The sequence below is a fragment of the Lycium barbarum genome, chromosome 5 (assembly GCF_019175385.1).
Source record: "Lycium barbarum isolate Lr01 chromosome 5, ASM1917538v2, whole genome shotgun sequence".
In the NCBI taxonomy this organism is placed as follows: domain Eukaryota; kingdom Viridiplantae; phylum Streptophyta; class Magnoliopsida; order Solanales; family Solanaceae; genus Lycium; species Lycium barbarum.
The window spans coordinates 83,984,274-84,004,720 of record NC_083341.1 but is presented as its reverse complement, the minus strand read 5'-3'; the positions used below and the strand labels follow the sequence as shown (position 1 = coordinate 84,004,720).

The 20,447-nt window shown below is 33.3% G+C and overlaps 1 protein-coding gene and 1 long non-coding RNA gene across 34 annotated transcripts; both read left to right on the top strand.

Annotated features, from left to right (window-relative positions):
* Nucleotides 1-3,308: 3,308 nt before the first annotated feature.
* Nucleotides 3,309-8,914, top strand: LOC132641033 (uncharacterized). 19 transcript variants are annotated; one of them, XR_009582612.1, is made up of 7 exons: nt 3,309-3,521; nt 5,043-5,243; nt 5,323-5,381; nt 5,627-5,654; nt 6,131-6,175; nt 7,579-7,715; nt 7,913-8,257. XR_009582612.1 is itself a non-coding variant. In XM_060357892.1 (7 exons), the coding sequence occupies exons 3-7, from the start codon at nt 5,049-5,051 to the stop codon at nt 8,729-8,731; spliced, it is 609 nt and encodes a 202-aa protein (XP_060213875.1). In that variant the 5' UTR covers nt 3,613-4,164; nt 4,268-4,349; nt 5,043-5,048; the 3' UTR covers nt 8,732-8,914. The 19 variants fall into 19 exon arrangements, 15 of the variants coding, with proteins under 15 accessions (XP_060213879.1, XP_060213881.1, XP_060213878.1 ...); XR_009582610.1 differs by having other exon boundaries at nt 7,867-8,257; XR_009582613.1 differs by lacking the exon at nt 7,913-8,257 and adding an exon at nt 8,450-8,679 and having other exon boundaries at nt 3,310-3,521.
* Nucleotides 8,915-10,798: 1,884 nt separating this feature from the next.
* On the top strand, nt 10,799-18,943 carry LOC132641035 (uncharacterized). Of its 15 annotated transcripts, none has more exons than XR_009582624.1 (10): nt 10,799-11,753; nt 13,766-13,915; nt 14,694-14,885; nt 15,039-15,178; nt 15,940-16,060; nt 16,178-16,220; nt 16,756-17,024; nt 17,136-17,266; nt 17,360-17,483; nt 18,040-18,943. It is a non-coding gene; the product is annotated as an uncharacterized LOC132641035 (long non-coding RNA). The 15 variants fall into 15 exon arrangements; XR_009582619.1 differs by having other exon boundaries at nt 16,739-17,024; XR_009582617.1 differs by lacking the exon at nt 16,178-16,220 and having other exon boundaries at nt 10,801-11,008; nt 11,718-11,753; nt 16,739-17,024.
* The last annotated feature ends 1,504 nt before the right edge of the window (nt 18,944-20,447 follow it).

Genomic DNA, 20,447 nt, shown 5'->3' with positions numbered 1-20,447 from the left:
AGAACATAAAAAGTCAAAAGTGAACAAGTAAAAGTGCACGGAGGAAATAAATATGTGTCGGAGAATTAAAATTGAAGTGCATACATGTATACATGAGAAGGGAATAAATTTTCAGCAAGAATGTGAAAAGTCAAAAGTGAACAAGTAAAAGTGCACGGAGGAAATAAATATGTGTCGAAGAATTAAAATTGAAATGCATATATGTATACATGAGAAGAGAATAAATATTCAGTACAATGACATAAGTCCACGTGGGATTTATCAATTCTTAAATAATGTGAAAAGTCAAAAGTGAACAAGTAAAAGTGCACGGAGGAAATAAATGTGTCAGAGAATTAAAATTGAAGTGCATACGCCTATACATGAGAAGGGAATAAATATTAAGTATTATGATATATGTCCACGTGGGATAAAAAAATAGTTGATTAAGTATACAAGTTATATAGCTTTTGGTACAAACATTCATTGCGTGTACAATTTATAAGACTTTTGGTACAAACAGTCAATGTTGTGTTGGTCCCTCTTCCACACTTTTCTAATATATATAAGTGCCTAAATGGGACGAACACTGCTCAAATTACTTGTACCTTTTGTTACCTAAATTGTACAATAACTGGGTGGTTATAGATTGTACTTTAAATGTGGACATATCTTATTGGTTGGTGATTGAATTTGTCCTCTGCTATATTTCCTTTTTTGTGCTGACTTCTCCTTTTTTTCAAATTGGTTTACAGCCCACGACCTGTAATTCTTGGTCACACGTGTTTTACACACTTTTTTCTTTCTTTAGACTTATTCACTTAATTGGTGTATCAGTCTTATTGAACTTGGAGAATAATTAGGAAATTAGTAATTAGTGTTAAGGGTAAAGCAAGAAAAAATAATTGCCAACACAATAATGAATGCTTCTACCAAAAGCTATATAAATTGTACACTTAAACCAACTATTTTTTTATCCCACGTGGACATATGTCATAATACTGAATATTTATTCTTTTCTCATGTACACACGTATGTACTTAAATTTTAATTCTCTGACACATTTATTTCCTTCGTGCACTTTTATTTGTTCACTTTTGACTTTTCAAGTTCTTTAAGAATTAATAAATTAAGTACTTCCTCCGTCCCATATTATTTGGCCACATTGCTACACTACTTTTTTATCCCACATGGATATATGTTATAGTATTGAATATTTATTCTCTTCTCATGTATACACGTATGCACTTCAATTTTAATTCTCTGATACATATTTATTTTCTCCATGCACTTATACTTGCTCACCTTTGACTTTTCACATTCTTTAAGAATTAATAAATAAAGTACTCCCTCCGTTCCATATTACTTGGCCACAGGACTAAAAATATATTCCAAAATTACTTGTTCATTTACAAAACCAAAAATAAAATTAATTAAATCTTTCTCATCTTACCCTCTCCGTCCCATATTACTTGACCACATTACTAAAAATATATGTTCAAATTACTTGTTCATTTACAAAACCAAGATAAAATTAATTAAATCTTTCTCATCTTATCCTTAGTAATAAATGTTCTTGAAAATAGTGAATTTTGATTCGAATGTATTTATTGGAGAGAGATAGGGGTAAGATAGTAAAATAAATCTTTTATTTATGATTTCTTAAGAGGCGTGCAAAAGGGAAAGCAGCAAGTAATATGGGACGGAGGGAGTATATATTTTATCGTAAAATTCATATTTATTGGTGTAAGTCTCAATAACTTTGGAAAATGATTTAAAAATGAGTAATTAATGTGAAGGGTAAAATTAATAATAAGAACAAAAAAAAAAAATTCTCTTAATATGTTAACATGAAGAAGTAAAAGTGAACGGATGGAGTGACTTTTATCCCCGTTTTTCTTCTTTGTCAATATTTTAAACATGAAGAGAGGACGAATAATAGCAATGCAAATTTGTACCAAAAGTTATATACATTGTACACTTTAACCAACTACTTTTTTTATCCCACTTGGACATATGTCATAGTACTGAGTAGTTACTCTCTTCTCATGTATACACATATGCACTTCAATTTTAATTCTCCTCCGCATATTTATTCCCTCCGCGTGCTTTTATTTGTCCACTTTTGACTTTTCACGTTATTTAAGAATTAATAAATGAAGTATATATTTTATAAATAATATCCATATTTATTGGTGTATAGTCTCAATAACCTTAGAAAATGATTTGAAAATGAGTAATTAATGTGAAGGGTAAAATAATAAGAAAATTTTTTTCTTTCTCCTGATATGTTACGTGGACAAGTAAAAGTGAAGGGAGGGAGTGACTTTTATCCCCATTTTCCTTCTTTGTCAATACTTTATTTATTTTACTCTCCTTTGATCTCATTATTGTTTCTTTATATTTATAAAATGTACTGTATTACTTTATATTTTCATTTCGGAATTAAAATTTGGTGATTTACGATATAACATATATTTTTCTAATTTTGATTTTTTTGCAACAATTCTTTTTATCTATAATTATTAATATAAAAAATTATAATTTATTTTTTAATTAATTTAATAAAAATATTTTATTAATTTTGCTTTTAAAAAATCCAATATATACAATAATGGTTCTTATATTTGGATCTGAACAGTTAGTTAATTGTGATGGGTATCAACCTGTCGGTATACACATAAGATATCAAACAATTTAAAAGAAAAAATCTAGAATCAAAATATTAATTTTCCCTCATATTCTTGCTAATTTTCTTTTTCACATCGTTGAACAACTTTCATTGTCATGACAATGAGAAACACGTCTGACTCTTTCCATCTCAAAGGCTTAATTCCATCATATGTTTTTAATTTTTAAACTCCATTTTCTAATTATAATAACTAAAGTAATGGTACATAAAATACATTTTGTATATGTTGATGTATATAATATTAATTAGAATGTTTTTAAAAGTCATTTTCAAAATACAAACCTTAAAGACTGCCTAATTAGAGTGAATAAACATATTCGGCCCGTGCATCGCACGAGCATATATTGCTATATATATATATATATAGTATCGTATCATCTCGTCTCGACTTAGAGCTCGTTTGGATTGACTTATAAGTTGTTTTCAGCTTTTTTTAGTGTTTGGCTGATCAGTTTAAAGTCAATTTGTGCTTAAAATAAACCCAAAAAAATAATTGAGCCAGTTTGACTTAGCTTATTTAAAGTAATTTATAAGCTGAAAACAGCTTATAAGCAAAAAAAAAAAAATAGTTTGACTTATTCAGCTTATAAGCTGTTTTGTTTTTAAGCCCATTCAAACAGGCTCTTATATTAGAAATGAGAGTTGGAGGACGAACACGGGACGAACAGGGGCAAAAATGTAATTTTATTGTGGAACTAAAGTCATCTCTACTATATACGACTCTTCTTCTTTGTTCTAGAATCTACCGATCAAAGAGATGTATTTTCTTTCGCTTCTGCTTCTGGCCTCCCTACTGCTCCACAATTTAGATTATCGCCTTAAATTTCGCTGCTGCTGTTGTATTTCCGGGGTAGGTAAGTTGTTTTCCCTCTTCTTTCCTGACTTTTCACCGCTCTCTCTTCTTCAATGTGTTCAACTCAATGGTAGCTATTTTCATTCTTTCTTGAATTTATAGGGAGTGCATATCCGCAATTGTATCTGAATCAAAATCTAAGAAAATTGATGATTATTTTGGTAATTGAAACGTTTTAGGTTTCAATTGGACATCACATCATAGAAGATATATAGATGATAAACTTCAACGAGAATAGATTTTCATGGTTTAAGCTAATGAAATTAATCTCTACCGATGGTTTCCCAATCTATACTGGAAAATTGCTTATTATATTTTCACGCCGCTAAATTAGCACTTTTATTTCATTTTCGTTGTGTTCTTTTGCACGGAGAAAATAAACGTGTCGGAGAATTAAAATTGAAGTGCATACACGTATACATTAGAAGAAGAGAATAAATATTCAGTACTATGACATATGTCCACGTGAGATAAAAAAGTAGTTGGTTAAAGTGTACAATTTATATAACTTTTAGTACAAGCATTCATTGCTGTGTTAATCCGGAGCTGTATCTTATATGGCTAATTGTTACTTTGATTTAGATCTCATGTGTTGGCACAAAACGCTTTTGATAGTTGCCTGAGATCATTGGATTATGAGGTATCTAGCAGGGAAGCAGAAGAGTTCTTCTGCTGCTGCAACTCTAACCTGTAGAAGTATTCTAGTAAAGGAGAGGTTTCACTAAGGTTGTTTTAGGTTGCAGGGTAGGTTTTAAAAGAGTGGGTAAAGGTAAAGGTGGGCCGTGGGCAATGGTGGAGAAGAGGAATTGATGTTGGTCATGATTGGTAATCTATGTTGGCTTTTTGTTCTTTTAGTCCTTCAAATTTGTGATAACACTGATAATAAGCGGACCTCTTTTGGTGTCTCCACCTTGGTTGTCTGCGTCTTCTTGCTCTTGATCTCTTTTGACTTGTGAAGACAATTTTGCTTGTGTCTGTATTGTGCATTGTTCGGGCTAAGTGTCAGTTTGTGGAGCTCAGGAATTTTCTGCAAGAGTACATTCGTGGTGTGTGTGTGTGTGTATATGTATGCATGCATGATGCAACTAAAATAATCATGGATTTTCATTGGAATAGAGACTGCGTTAATTAACTGATTATATAGTAACTTTTGAAATGACCAATCATGTTTTTAAGGTAATTCTGCACTGAAGGACCGGCTCTAGAATTTCTACACAGGGTTTAACTTCACAATTAAGTTCTGAAAGCTATTAGTATTACAAGATAATCATTCTCTGGCACTTAATCAGAAAAGATAATCAGTCTCTGCCTTGATTAAGTCATAAGTCTCACTAAGTAGAAAATAATGGCCTATTTGTAGAAAATGCATTAGCTGATGAACATTTAACATTTAAGAAAGTAGGTTTTTTTGTCTCCTTTTAGTCTCCCTTGAGAAGCTCAGTTGACATGTTTTAGCATCCTTTCTGTTAGGTTGGTTTCTCTATAGTACATTAAGATTGTTTTATCCTTTTTGTGCAGTATGTCATGATTGTGTTGAAGGGATCTGTTCCCATATCTTTTGGGGGTACAGAACAACCCGCTGCCTATGCTGAGTTGGTCTCCATTGGGGGCTTAAATGCTGATGTTAACAAGAAATTCAGTGCTGCAATTGCTGAAACACTTGAGACCAAATTGTCTATCCCCAAATCTCAATTTTTCCGGAAATTCTATGATGCTAAGGTATGTGTTTGGCTTCTTAATCTATCAAGGATGAGCAAATTCCCCGCATATCTCTCATTGCATCTTCCTGTTTGTTTAGGCCAATCAAAGTCAAGAATATGCACAATGTCTGCATGCTTTACACCAGTACTACATCATGTAAATAAACTTTCACTGTCTAAGAACACGAGAAGTTTTTGTACTTTTCTGATTACTTTAGTATTTCATTTAAGTGAGTTCCCAAATCTGGTTGTGCATGCCAGATTTGCGAGTAGTTTCGGTAATATCATACTCATGTTACTGACTTAGTACTATAACATCATTATCCACAAAATACATCTAAGGTATTTGATTATATGCGTGAAACAACTAAATTAGTGTGTTTGGATTTTATTTTTTTACAGGTCCTGCAACAAATTCACCTCTCATCAGGTACATATTTATTCAATTCTAACAGACAATGTTGGTATGTGTATGTGATACATTTATGGTTGACTTCTTCTGTTTCCTTCTGTGTATCTCTATTGCTCTCTTGCTATTATTCCTCGAACTGAACGTTAGCAAGAAAGATTATTATAGAGTACTCGGGAAAGAAATGACCAAAATCCAAGACACTGCAAATTGGAAAGCGACGTTCAGTTTATGACTTTTAGTGTCTGACATAATATCTTCCTCTCAAATTTCACATGTGTTCTCCCCGTTAAAATTGGAATGTGATATTTCGTTTATGCATTTAGCGATGGAGATTGTTCAGTTCATGTTTAGTTTTTTATTTTACCTGTGTTTCCTCCCTCTTTGAGCTTATTTATCGTATAAATGACTTTTAGTACTTCTGCACTGTACACATTCAAGGTGCTTGATCATATACGTCAAAACTGCTAACAAAATTTTGCTACATCTCTTTTCAGCAGATTTACAGAAAGATTGTACTACATCAGTCAATAACTCAAAAGGTATGTTATTACTTCTGCCGGACAACATCAGCCTCTCTCATATGTAGTTGTGTTAAAGAAATATTATTTCCAGATTATATTAACCTATAAAATGTTAAATTCTATGAAAACTTCAAAGCAGATGCTTTTAGTCTCTCATATATATGCATTGTCAGTGCTGTAATGTAGCCAAAAGAAACAAAATACATGTTCAGTAGCTACTCTGAGTCTATAGTCATAAAATACAGCCAATCTCATACAATTAAGGAGGTCTACATCATATAGTAATTTTATTTTTGTGTAATACAGTTAATATTATTTCTTAAGAGAAAAAAAAAGCATGGTCCGAATGTTCATAATTCTGTTCACAACCAGGGTAAGAGATGCACCAAAATAAGGAAAAAATTAGCATGATTTCAAACTTACCTCCACGACTTTCACTTCGTATCGTCTTCGGACTGAAAGAGAGTGAGATGAAACCCTGAATTTTCCTTGAACAAAATTAAGTATTCAAGTTACCTAAGAAACTTACTTCGGTTCCAGAAAGGGACGAATCTGTGAGCACCAATGATATGAAATCCATTCCCAAAAGCATATCTAGACAGGAAGACATCAATATCAAGTAAAAAAAATCACTTTCTCTGAAATTGATTGACATTGCAAGTATGATTAGAGTATTAGCCCCTTGCTGCACAAAACTTCTCTGTCATGGTTATCCCTTTACAGATCAGTTTTAGAACTAACTTGGTAAGAGGATTTGGTGGTGGTCCCCCTCCCCCGGCACGGTGGAGGTTCCGCGACTGACAGATAAGCCGACGTTAATAGCAGGTCTAATTCCGCGATAAAAGAGCTTCATCAATCGGTGGCGAGCATTAAGTTTAGATTGCAAGGATCGCCTCTCAGAAACTTCTGCCGGATTGTCCTCCGCGTCCATTTTTGGGTGCATTGGCCATCATCTCTTTACAGATCAGTTTTAGAACTAACTTTCTAATGAATCGTGATAATGAAAAGCAGGTGTTAATGGATTAACCACACTGATATGTCCTATCGTTGATCATTGATGAATAGCATAGTCCATATTTTTCAATTCAAATGCATCGAGAGTTGTAACGACTTAATTGTGCTTAACAACTTAAGTTTCTGTAAGAGAGATCGTACTCTATCTCACTAATTTTCCAAATGCCTAAGGTCTTATGTGTTTCCTGTATCTTATCAGATATTTTGATGGAACAATGAAAGTCCATTAGCTCTAATCAAATTTTGGCAGTGACCAATGGCGATCCTTTAGTAGCACAAAACTACCATGAGGGAATAGGGACACAGCAGCCCTTCAGGCTACAGTAGCTCATTCAAAATAATGATTAGTCAGTTTTTAAGTGCATAACGTCCTACATTTTTATGTGTTGTTGCATTCCATCTAGCAGCTATTCCTATGCAGCTATGTGGAGTATTGGTAGCATCTCATGATCCTTCTAGCTGCTGCAGAAGAAGTGGATCAACAACAACTTCATCTGCCTAGCAAATCTTATCCCATGTTGCCTATGGAAGAAATATTTTACAGGTAATGTTGAACTGTGTGTGATGAATTCATCTAAAAGCTTAAGCTATTAGAGTGGATACACTATACATCCAGAGACTTTGAGATTGATCGAGATATATCAAGGTCCCCGATTTTGAAAGAAAATTAAGATTTTTAAGCACTCTGGCATTAGGTACCACACCAGAAACCTTAAATTGTCACTAAGCAATCCCCTTCAGTCAATGATGCAATTTGCAGGAGTTCAATCAATAATTGAAAATGTTAAAGGTGTAACCAAGATCGATTTGGTTAATGTTCGCATCAGAACTGGAACGCAGAGTACGGGCTTGATGCAAGCTCTTTCAGCACAACGGAACTGTCCAATTGAGATTCTGAAGATAACCATCATGGGACACCAAGAAAAAGAGAAAATCGAAAAAACAGGGGGTGCGATTACAAAGTTTTTCCAATTCGTTAAAATCTGTCCTTTTCATTTTTTATAGTCTTTATGTAAAAAATGAACTCATAAAACTGTGGCTGTCTATTATAACACTTCAAGTGATTTCATACTTATTTTTTGTTTATTTTGGGGTCTTTTTTTGTATTTTTGCTTTGATTGATTGGATATTTCTTTGGACAATATGGTGCGAGTCAGAGGGATAAGATCATCTGTGGTTATTGTTTGTGAGGTTGAAGCAAACAATAATTAACCTTTATTTTTTAACCGTTTTATAGAGGCACTTTCTTTTTATAGTGTGCTTTTTTATTGCTTTCAGGACTGCATGGATAGAGACAATCTGGTCAGAAGGAGGACTGAAGTATTTCATATTAGTCAAGGTATCCGAAATATAGTTGCAGCTCAGGGTGCGGAAGGGATCATCTGGAATGTGAAGCTAAATGTACAGAGAGCATACTTGGTTTGGAATGGTGGAAATCGTACTCAGTCAATCATCTTGACATCAAGCAAATGTGATTCTCAAATAATTTCCAACTCTTACACCAGAAATCACTCTATTGCGCATATAAACATAGCATATTTGCAAATGGACAGGTGCTAGCAATATATACAGTTGCTTCTGTCAAAAGCAATTTCTAACCGTGTGTAACCCCTATCTTTAGGTAATGGTGCAAACAAATTTTCTTCGACGAAATTGATCTTTGTTATTTCATTTCCAGAAGCTAAGTGTTAATATACAGTGAGTTTTAAGAATGTTGATATGGAAGAAAATCATTTGCTGTCAGTTTGTTCTCATCCTTGTAGGTACCACATTTTATCTATGCTTTATGAATCAACTTGTTTTTTTTCTCCCCTCCTTTTCTCTCTCTTTATTTTGGGTATGGCATGCGTAGAGCAAAACGGGAAGGCCAAATGAGAATAGAACCTTGCACATTACAAGTACAAAAAATAGGCCAAGGCTTTACTCACGACTGAAGAATTTCTCAGTAAGGCCTGTTTTGCTGTACTTAGTCTACTTCTTACTTAGTCTAAAACAAAGGTACAAATTAACCATGACAGGCCTAGTAGAATATAGAAGTGACAGTTGAGGAGGAGAACAAGGACGAACAGGGGCAAAGATATAATTTTAATGTTTATTTCGGACAAATTTGGAACTGAAGTCCCCAAGTTTACTATAGTATATAAGCGGCAATCTAAGAAATTTTGTCGTCCTCACAATACCAATTGATCCTATGAAGCTCCTCCACGTGGATGTCACTTTTAACTTTTGTATTCTCATTTTTTTCCCTCATTCATTTTCTTAAGACAATCCACATAGGCCTTTTTAATTGGTGTAACTTTGTGGATTTTTCTTATCTTTTATTTCATCCGTCTCAATTTATGTTGCACCCTTTCCTTTTTAGTCTGTCCTAAAAAAAGTTACCTTTTTATAATTAGAAACAACTTAACTTTAAAATTTCCTTTTTGCCTTAATGAAATGATTTACAGTACTCACAAGTGTCTAATGTTTGTTTTAGACCACAAATTTAAAAAATCTTCCTTTATTTTTTAAACTTTGTGCCAAGTCAAACGATGTCACATAAATTGGGATGGAGGGAATATTAGAAACACATATATTTCAATTATCATTTTGAAGAAGTTATAACTATCTTGAATTTTAGTGATTGTATAAAGTCATATTGCATTTGTGTTGAATCAGTACGATTCTCATGTAATTGATTTTTTTCCTAACTAATTTTTTAAAACTGTATAAGAAGATTTTGTGAACAATTTTATCCATCACCTTTGAACGATCTATGATGTATTACAAATACTAAAAGTAAAAGTTATTAATTGGTGTCATATAGTGTTGAAAATGAAGGTAGTATTATCAGTCAACACATTTTTTTTTTAAAATCTCTTATTTGGTTAAATAAGAATGAATATATTTAAGCACAAAAAATATACATGAAGAATTAAATTGCTTATTGAGGTGCATTTTATGGTTTTATTTTTCCTTTAATTTCGTTTAAAATTAAGCTTAAATCGCCACATTTAACTAACATAAAACCTTGTCACATAAAATTATTAGTGAAACTAAAACTTAATAAATACCATAATAATTATTTCCATTTATACTAAAAACAATTACGGAAAATTTCAGAAATATACAAGTTGGTCACTTACATTGTAAAAAAATAGCCCAAAACTTACATGCAAAAAATAGCCCAACATATACAAACACTTATACCAACATATACAGAAAATTTGGGCCATTTTTTTGTAAGAATTGAAAAAATGAGTTAATTTTGATAGCATTGTTGCCCTAATTGATATACAGTATAATTTTCTCAAAAAATTATCTGCACACAAATTCATAAAAATGCTAATGTTTTTCAATTTATGATCCTCATCGAATCGTAATTATTTTCATACTTTAAATCATGTTATTCATAGAATATTGAATTTTTGCTTTCCTTTGTATCTATTAAATCTCCTTCCAAACTTCCTCATAAATAATTTTTTCTTTTAAAAAATATTCAATTTGTGACTAAGAAACTAATAATTTTAAAGACTTATCAACAAGAAAAGATTAATGTAACATTAGATTAAGTTAATTATGCACTAGAAAAATGTGACACTAGTTATATTTTCTTAATTAAAATTACTATTTTTATATGCAACTAGTACTCTGTATATGCACACATTCTTCTTCCTTATTCTAGAACCAACCCATCAAACAGCTCGCTTCTTCTTCTCTGCTTCTACCTCATACTGCTCTTCAATTCAGATTGTCGTTCTTTTGTTCGAGTTTGCCCTCGGTGTTGCTGTAATTCAATTCAGATTGTCGTTCTTTTGTTCGAGTTTGCCCTCGGTGTTGCTGTATTTCGGTGGTACTGTAAGTTGATTTCACCGTCGACTTCAATAAATTAATTCGTTTCTATTGATATGCAATGGGAAATTCCTTCTAAATTGGTTCAATCTATGCAATTCTTTACATTTTACAAGTAGATGACACTCAATGAGTCAATGTGACGCCATATTCATGTTGTGTACTTTTAGGAATGGGTTTTTTCATTTAAAATGTTTTTTTTTGGGTTTTGGAATTAGGGTTAGCTAAGAGTGTGTCTATTTTATTCTTCATATGATCTAGAAGAACTGTTGGATTTTTCTTCAGAATTGGTTCAAGAAAATTGTTTGTTAAGACGAAAGTAAGTTCCTTTAAAGCATAAATTTTTAGTAGTAATCACAAGAATTTGGCTTGATAAAATTTTCAATACATTGTCCATCATCTATGCACCATAGCTCGGCATCCATTGTGCTTATATTTTTGAATTGATATGATATGGCTTCAATTAAGCAGGGTGGCAAAGAAACTAATATGAGTTTAGTCATGTTTTGGATTATATGAACTAGGAAGGCCCAGTGGTATTATTATCCCTCTTTTATCCTATGTAATTCTTGAACTGCTAAGTTGGCTCCGACCATTTGAGAAAATTGCTTGACCTATTTATCGAAAGATGATTATTTTGGTAGAAATAGAATTAAAATCAGATTAGCTGATGAAAACATTACCTAGATTTTAATCCTTGAATACTTTACTTCAGTGTTACAGGAATTGTTTTTGAGCAGAAGATATTAAGGTACTTATGATTGCATCAGTGGACCACTTTAGATGATGGGCTATCCTTTCGGCTCTGCAATTTGTGCCTAACAGATTGACTGCCTTCATTTTAGTTTTGTCTCAATATTTTAGTTTGTCTCAAATGTTAAAGTCTTCCCAGGAAAAAAAAGGCAGTTTCAGGAGGAAGGGTAATCAATGCACAATATGGAACTGGTAATGTAAACCAAAACAGGCTAGGTAAAGATAGCAGTATTGTAGATAATATTGATGAGATTCAAGCAGCAGGTCCAATTGAAAAGGAATTAGGTCTCTGATGGGATTGAATTGATATTCCTTGCAAAGAAAAGCAATGATATATTCAGCAACATGCTTTGATTTTTTTAGAAGTTGTCTCCGTCCTTTTGAAATTTCTTCATTAGGTTCTTATTTGGTTACATTTCCCGTCTTTGTGAGTTTTTTCCGCTCTTTCTTCTCTCTTGGTAATGAACTATACTGGTATTACAAATTATATGATCTAATTTTCTGTAATGTTCTGTTTTTGTTCTCTTTGTTAATCAGTTTAAGTGATGTTCATTTATTATATGAGTGTCTAAATCCGGCAGTGAGGGTAAATTTTCGAGTTTGGTAGTTCATTTTGAGTAATGGTTTTGCCTTATATCATGTGTTTTCGTAGGTTTTAGTAGGTGATAAATCTTCATTTATCATTCAAGTAATGTTAATCCAAAATATGTCATCTTAAATTTTTTTGGTGTTGCTTACTCTGATTCAGTGTAGTTTAGAGCAAATCCAGTGCCAAAAACTAACAAATAATATGAACTGGAGGTGGTTCTATATACTTTTTGGGAAAAAAGAGTTTCTTTTTAAAGTGAACTACCTATACATTGAATAATTAAAGTTTTTAGTCTATTGTGAAAAAAATTTAAGCTTGGAGAGTCGAATGGATGAATACTTGAGTATATGTTTTAATTTTAATCCAATAACAATACCTGTTTTCTTGTGGTCTAGAAATTTATTTAGTTTTCTGCTCTAAGGTTCTGCTTATACTAAGTGTGGTAGATGCAAGGGTGATCTGCTAATAGCTTTACTACAAATTTCCTGTCATACATCACCAGACCAAAAATCAGCAATGCTTATAGAGCAATTCAATTGGATATCTAAAGGTGCAAGCTTGCCCAATGTCAACACTAAGTATAGTTATTTGAATATATTCTTTTCCGTCTTTGATGAATATGGCATATTGGGGATAAGCCTAATATATAATCACCTTGAAAACAAACTGTTAAACGGAGAAACGGAGAAACTGGCCAAGACAATCACATTTCTACTAGAGAGAAACTGTGTTTGATGTTGCAATAGCACTTCCTCTCCCGGTTTGCTAATCTGTCTATGTGCCTTTCTTTTTCAAATTTTCTTGGCATGAGATATGGTTTCTGTTATGCATTTCAAAGATAGTAAATGAAAGTAATTAGATGCTTCAGGGCTTGATTTATGTTAACATTTCTTAAATACATGAAAAATTGGTATTCAAGAAAGTGAAAACAACTACAGTTAGAAAGTATTGTGGTTATTGAACGGCCTGACCTTACTACAGATATTGGATATTGCTCTGTTGAATAAATTGAACAGGGGAAGAGTTCTCAGTGTTGGCTCTATCTAAAGCAGTTATCCCTTCAGTTATTCCACATTTGCTGATTTTGGCAAATTCATGATGCATGCGTTGCAAGTTTGTAGCAATTCCTTCGAGTTTAAATGTATATCATAGTTGGAAATACACTTCTTCAGTTTACTATATAGAAAAAATTCAACTCTTTCTTCATAGTTCCTGATTCATTAAATTCATGTGAGATATGAGTTTTTTAGAAAAGGAGAAAAAAAAAACACGTGTTAGAATTTGGTTGCGTCAATCATATGGACATATATAAACTTGTGCAACTTTAGCCTTATGTTTTCTAACACGTATTCTTTTGGTTTTTTTTTTTTTTTTTTTTTTTTTTTTTTTTTTTACTGCTATCCTTCTTCACGTCAAAGCAGCAAAACCAATTAATGCACACCATAGTTTCATGTGTTTTTCCCAAAATGATCAGTTGTGCATTTCTCTCAAAGAACTGCAATCAGCCATACTACAAAGACGGTTGGTGAATCTCTCATAGATGCATTCCAAAATCAAGACAGGCAAGTCCAGTAAGAAACCTTCCTCTCCCTTCTCCACAACTCTTCATGGTTTTGGCTGAGCATGCTTTTTTATTAACGGCAAACAAGTGACTGATATCATGCCTACCTTTTTTGAAGCATGAAGCCAAAATATTTAAAGCTAAGCTTATATATGCCATGTTCTGGCAGGTAGTGGTAGAAACTGAAGGAGTTGGAATTGTTGCTGAACTTTTGTTTTTTCTGTTAGGACCTAATTTGTGCAATTGGAATGTTAAATGGAGAAGGTTACTGCTTGATAGTTATTGAATGAATTTTCTACTGTTGAATACAACCTTCCTCTCCCTTCTCCACAACTCTTCATGGTTTTGGCTGAGCATGCTTTTTTATTAACGGCAAACAAGTGACTGATATCATGCCTACCTTTTTTGAAGCATGAAGCCAAAAAATTTAAAGCTAAGCTTAGATATGCCATGTTCTGGCAGGTAGTGGTAAAAACTGAAGGAGTTGGAATTGTTGCTGAACTTTTGTTTTTTCTGTTAGGACCTAATTTGTGCAATTGGAATGTTAAATGGAGAAGGTTACTGCTTGAAAGTTATTGAATGAATTTTCTACTGTTGAATACTCCAGATACCTAAATCAACTATGCCGCTTCTTAATTACTTACTTATTTACATACTTCCCTTTTCACGCGAGTAACATTTTTTATTATCTATGCTGCATCTTACACCCCCTTTCACACAACATATTTCTAATTCTTTTTCTTGATACATGCGTATTAATTTCCTGCTTCATCTACGTCATGGTACAGGTCCTAATGCTCATTATGGTTTGAATACGAAGACTAATTGAGAAGCGCTAATTGAGTTGAAACATCAAAGGGACCATATATATTTTAACCTGCAAACGTTTTTGAAACACCTGTTGTAGGAGAGTGACTTTTGAGGATGGAATGCTATGTGGGCTGTTATGACAGTTGAAGTAGTATTTGAGTTCACTCTAGGTGAGTATTCATATGTCACACCTATGTTTCTTTCTTTTATTTAATTCATTGTGCATAATACTTTTGAAAATGTTAGTGACTTGGAGTTAAAATTTCATTACCATATGTAGGTTCTATAGTGACTTGGAGTTAAAATTTCATTACCATATGTAGGTTCTACACTTTATAAGTGTGTAAATAGAGCTATAGCGACATGTCTCGCTGGATCTCTAGGAATTGGTGTTCATAGGTTGGAAGTCCATCTGGAGAAAGATTTGAACCTGTTATTCTCCAAGCTTAAGTCTTCGTCTTAGGTATGTAACAGTTTCTTTTAATGTCTATGAAAACTTTATACTAGCTTCATTAGGTAGATCTGAAGTTCATTTGTGAATAAGTCGTCGACTGTTTAAGTTAGCATATACTCGATGTTGTAGCTTGATTATTTAAATATCACCAAAATTTGTAGTTTAGCTTAAACTAGGTAGATCTGAAGTTCATTTGTGAATAATTCGTCACTGTTCAAGTCAACAAATACTCGATGTTGTAGCTTGATTATTTGAATATCACCAAAATTTGTAGTTTAGCTTAAACTACATTTTTTGAGATGCAATTTGCTCTAATATTCCTGTTATTTAAAAATTCAGTTGCTTTTAGGATTTAAGGGGAATTACATGTAATATTAGTGTTTCTTCTTTATTTGTTTTTTTAACAAAGAATCTAAATAATGTGTGGTTGGCCAGTTAAAAGTCTGGCATTCTGTTGGGTCTAAAAGAATCCAGCTATAGTTGTTGACGATGTAAAGTTTTATTCCACCCCCAAAAAGAGCCTAACAATGGTTAATTTTCCCCATCGAAGCGCTTGCAAGGAGATACTAGATGTGGCAATATAAATTAAAAAAAATGATGGGTAGTTGAAAAACCCAAGAACAGCAGGACAAGAAATATTCAATTAATGCTATAATAATATTTCTCATTCCATTTTATTCATGAATGTTTTACTATATTCAATTGTATGTTGTTATTAACGTCATTAGTGACAGCTTCATTGATCATTGGAGCATTTTTTATGGATGTAGGTACTAAGCTTGGAAAATTGGGGTGCAACTGATGGAAAGCATAGCAATATTATGTTAGGAGCTATATGTGCTCTTAAGAAAGCACCATCCATTCTCCCTCCCTGCTATCTGAGGTGCTATGGTATGTTTCTCTTTTTCATCCCTTGATGAAAATATAACTCAAATTATACTTACTCCTGTAAACTTTACAACTTTAGGCTGAGAAGATAATAGTATTATTGATCTTATCATTCTGCAGGCCGATGAAAATATGGAAAGATGTTATTTCTTCATCCCTTGATGTAAGGCAAAAGAAAACATCCTCCATATGTTCTTCTGTCACTTTAATTTACTAAGAACACATGATAAAAGTGCATGATAACTCTATATCGTTGGGACCTACTTTGAAAATTGACTAAAATGTGTCGGTTCTTTCTTGCTATGAAAAAGTAGTTGGAATATGCTTTAGTTCTGGGTTATTTAGTCATCGTAATACATATGTCCATAGTATAGCTAATTTATGTCCTTTTTCCTCTTATATATTGCCTTTGGACCCGCTAATGCGTTGAAAAAACAGAAAGGCGATTAAAACCCCTAACTTCTTATAAGAAAACGAGGAAAAAATGTGTAGAGTTCCTTCCTCAAGCAACATGTTATTAAATTTTGGAGTCTATGCTGCTGTTGTGAACTTGAAAAAAATATCGGAGAATTCCGACACCAGATGAAACCTGAAGATTATATTTTGTCGTGGTTGAAGAGCTATGGTTTGTGGTCTTACCTTTTGAAAATTGAATCTTGATTAGTGTTTATACTGTTCAAGTTGTGTGATATATTTAGGTGGAAGGCTTTGGACTGGAACTCTGAAAAGACGGCCTGGGTCACTCTTTAATGTGGACACACCAGAAATTGTTGTCTTGCGATGAGTTGGAGCACGTAGAAGAGTTGCTTTAGGTGGAAGGCTTTGGACTGGCAACTCTGAAAAGACGGCCTGGGTCACTCTTTAATGTGGACAAACCAGAAATTGTTGTCTTGCGATGAGTTGGAGCACGTAGAAGAGTTGCCAAGGTGGAAAGGGGCTATCAAAACATGAAAAGCTTCAAAAAATGGTATTACGTAGCATTGGATAGAAGCTTTAGGTTTTATATATATTGCATATAAACAAAAGAAAGAATTGAGAAATCATCTCTAATGGAAAATGATGTATGCATGACTGTCAGGCTTTAAATAGTGTATGGCAGACTAAGCATTCATTCTGTGCACAGTGCTTTTGAAGACTCTGTTGGCACAAATTACATAAGTTGGGGATATGTAACAAGGAATTGCTCCAAAGATCTGGAACCTTACTCAGGTTACCTTTTAATTTTAATGCTTTGCGATATCACAACTGGTTTTTTATGTTTTCTTTTAATTTGGATAGTGTTACTTTCGTCTACAATTTTAGGTTGATTGGTGATACATTACCCTATGGTGTCGAAGCTGATAAAAAGAGAATGTAGAGTTAACCATAGAACTTGATGACGATATTGACTGAAGCTTTTCCCGCTTTCCTGAAGAAAATGGAACAGGTAATTTGCTCTTCTTGCCTGCATCACTCAATTTTTAGGATTCCACCATAATGCACTTTGATAAGCACAGTAGTTTCTACATCCTGTAATTTATCAATGTGTTTATTTACCTAAAACTGTATTTGTATATTGAACTTGCCGTATTTTTAGTCAAGCAGAACGCCTAGAATCACAGACACCGCTAAAGAATATATAAAATGTAAATTCCATTTTATAGTTCAAAATACTTGATTAGCCTAACTTTAGCCTATACCAAAGCTTGATTTTCAATGTGAGTTCTTCCGACAATTTCTGAAATAACCTTTAATGTAGTCAGATCTTTTGCTATTCTTTGTTCAGTACAACTGTCTTAATATCATTCTCATTTTCTGGGTACTATTATGAAAACTTGGAATTAGTTGGCTGTTGACTAACACTTTGTGCTATTAAGACCAAGAAATGGAGAGTCTATGCCTGATTGAATCAGTAACAAACCTTTTGTAGTTTAATTTATATACATTGGTACCTCCTAATTACAAGTTTTCGGAATTTCAATAGAATCTTTATTTTGTCACAGTGTTGCACATTTTGAGAGATCTGCCATGTTACACACCGCCATTTTATGCAGTCAACTGGTATATTCTTATCGTTTAAAATCTGCATTATTTATACTCAAGTTATCTTTTTGACATATCCATTCAAAAGCTTATTTGTGAAGCTGCTTTATCTAGAGCAAAAATTAAGAGTAGAGATACACTGGTTTAAGAAGGAATCAGATTCCCGTTGCATCTTTGATTGTAGTTATTAGTGTTTTGGCCTTTAATGACATTAATCACTTGAATAATTTGCAGTTATTGAAAATTTTCTTTTATTTGTCATCCTACGTAGCAGTCAATTTTCATATCCATTCATCTCTGTTGTTGGCTGCTTAAAGGGGCTATTCGTACATTCAATTCATGTCAAGAAAATGTCTGTGAATTGCTTTCGTGAAATGTTTCAGTAGGTTAGTCTATTCTTCAAGAGTCTCATCGTGGTTCTCTCCTTCTAATGCTGTGTATATTGATCCACTACTCTAAGTTAAAATACATAAATTAACATCGAGTCGAGTGATGCCTAGCTCTCCAAAGACCTGCTTTGCCGCAGGGGGATGCGAGTTCATGAAGGATCTGGAGGCAAAGCTGCCAACATTTTTGAAAGCCTGAACTTCCAACATTGCCAAAACTAGAGATGCCCTGCTATTCCTAAGCCTTGAATGCAAAATGTATAAAATCCTCTGCCCCATGATGGAAGCAACATTGTCGAAATATTACACTTTAATGTATTATGTGATCATATGTTTTTCTTTTGTTATGCTAAAATCATTTGCAGCTTCCCTTTTTGAAGGTTTATTTGTATGATTTTTCTGTCATCAGAGCAACCTCCTTTCGGCAGAAATATTGATGTGATTGTTCAATCATCAGTTATTTCTGGCGTTACACGTATATTATACATCTTCAATCTTTTAGGTAGCCTGTGCCTCTGTGAATGTGATATTTTGGTAGTGCTCCTTATGTTAAATATATAATATATAGTGAAGGAGATGAAATGTATTAGGAAGTAACGAGTTTGTATTTGACTATGCATCTGTGTGATTATGTGTTCCGTTGAATTGTGTAACTTTTAATCTTCAACTGCTAAAAACATGAAGCACCCTTTCATGTTGGGCCCGTGCTACCCAGCTAGTAGTATATATCCCATGGTCAATAGTATATATATCCCAACAAATACTAGTGTTAATTAGTTATATAATAATTTAACACAAAATATGAATAAAAACTCACTCTAGATAACTCTATAGCACCCCATGGTAGAATTTCCCTTCAAAAGCTCTCTAAGTTTTAGGAAAAACAAAGCGGGTTTCTCTTATCCTGGCCCAACCTTGGTATTTAGGGGAAAGAACGCCATTCCTCCTTGAAACAAAATAATTATCCGCTCATATTCCTCTTGCTTTCATGCCCCTAAAATTATTTACTCGAAATGCCCTCAAAATTATGATACAAACATGGTATATAAATATACTAGGATGGTATCATCATCATTTATTCAAAAGATACGCTTTTCTAAAAAAAACATCTATGATCATCTTATATACATATACTGTGATGGTATCGTGGAGGATTACTTCAATCCTTCAATGAGGCACTCCTCAGTCCTCCGTGGTATCATCGTGGTGTATAAATATACTGAAATGGTATCTTGGAGGACTACTTCAGTCCTTCTCTTAGTCCTCCATGATACCATCATGATATATAAATATACTGCGATGGTATCATGGAGGAAGGATTTTGAGCTACGGGTACTTAGGTAAATATTTTCGGCTGATTGGGTAAGAGCGAAATTAGTTTAGGAAGAAACATCGACGGATAAATATTTTACATTTTAGAAGTATTTTCTGTTGTTTTCCCTGGTATTTACAGAGTTGGCTGACCTAGACTTTAAACCATCGGACTAATGTTGTACGGGTCATTTGCACCTTTGCCCCTATTTTGTGCTGGTCTTTGAAGGGATACCGTGCAATTACTTGATAACATGGCTGAAAATATCTTCCAAACTATACATGGGCAAACTTTTGACCAGTAGGCTAAAGTTGTCTGTGGAGTCACCTTAGAGCAAACTCTAGACTTCGAGCTAAAGTTTTTAGAGGGTCGAGGATATATCCTTCGAAGAACTTTCATGAATAAACCTTTGGACTATTGGACTATCATTGCGTCTTATTAGTAAGACACCATTATTGACTCGAACTTTTGGTTTCCCATCCGGTACTTTGGTATCCGCCTTGAGACCCGACTAATTTGGATTCCAACTCAAGTCATATTTAACACATATTAACATATCCCAAACATTTCACTATCTCGTGGGCATCCGGGTACATAGGACTATATGTCATCAAGTAAGCTTTACTTGACCTGAAAAATTATGCAAAACTTCTAGACATTTACAATAAAT

Bases quoted from the DNA above. Each gene is read 5' to 3' on its own strand.
- LOC132641033 (XM_060357887.1), top strand. From the start codon at position 3,429: ATGTATTTTCTTTCGCTTCTGCTTCTGGCCTCCCTACTGCTCCACAAT. The intron at 5,244-5,322 runs GTATGTGTTTGG...CTGTTTGTTTAG, and splicing joins GGAAATTCTATGATGCTAAG to GCCAATCAAAGTCAAGAATA. The intron at 6,176-8,449 runs GTATGTTATTAC...TATTGCTTTCAG, and splicing joins ATCAGTCAATAACTCAAAAG to GACTGCATGGATAGAGACAA.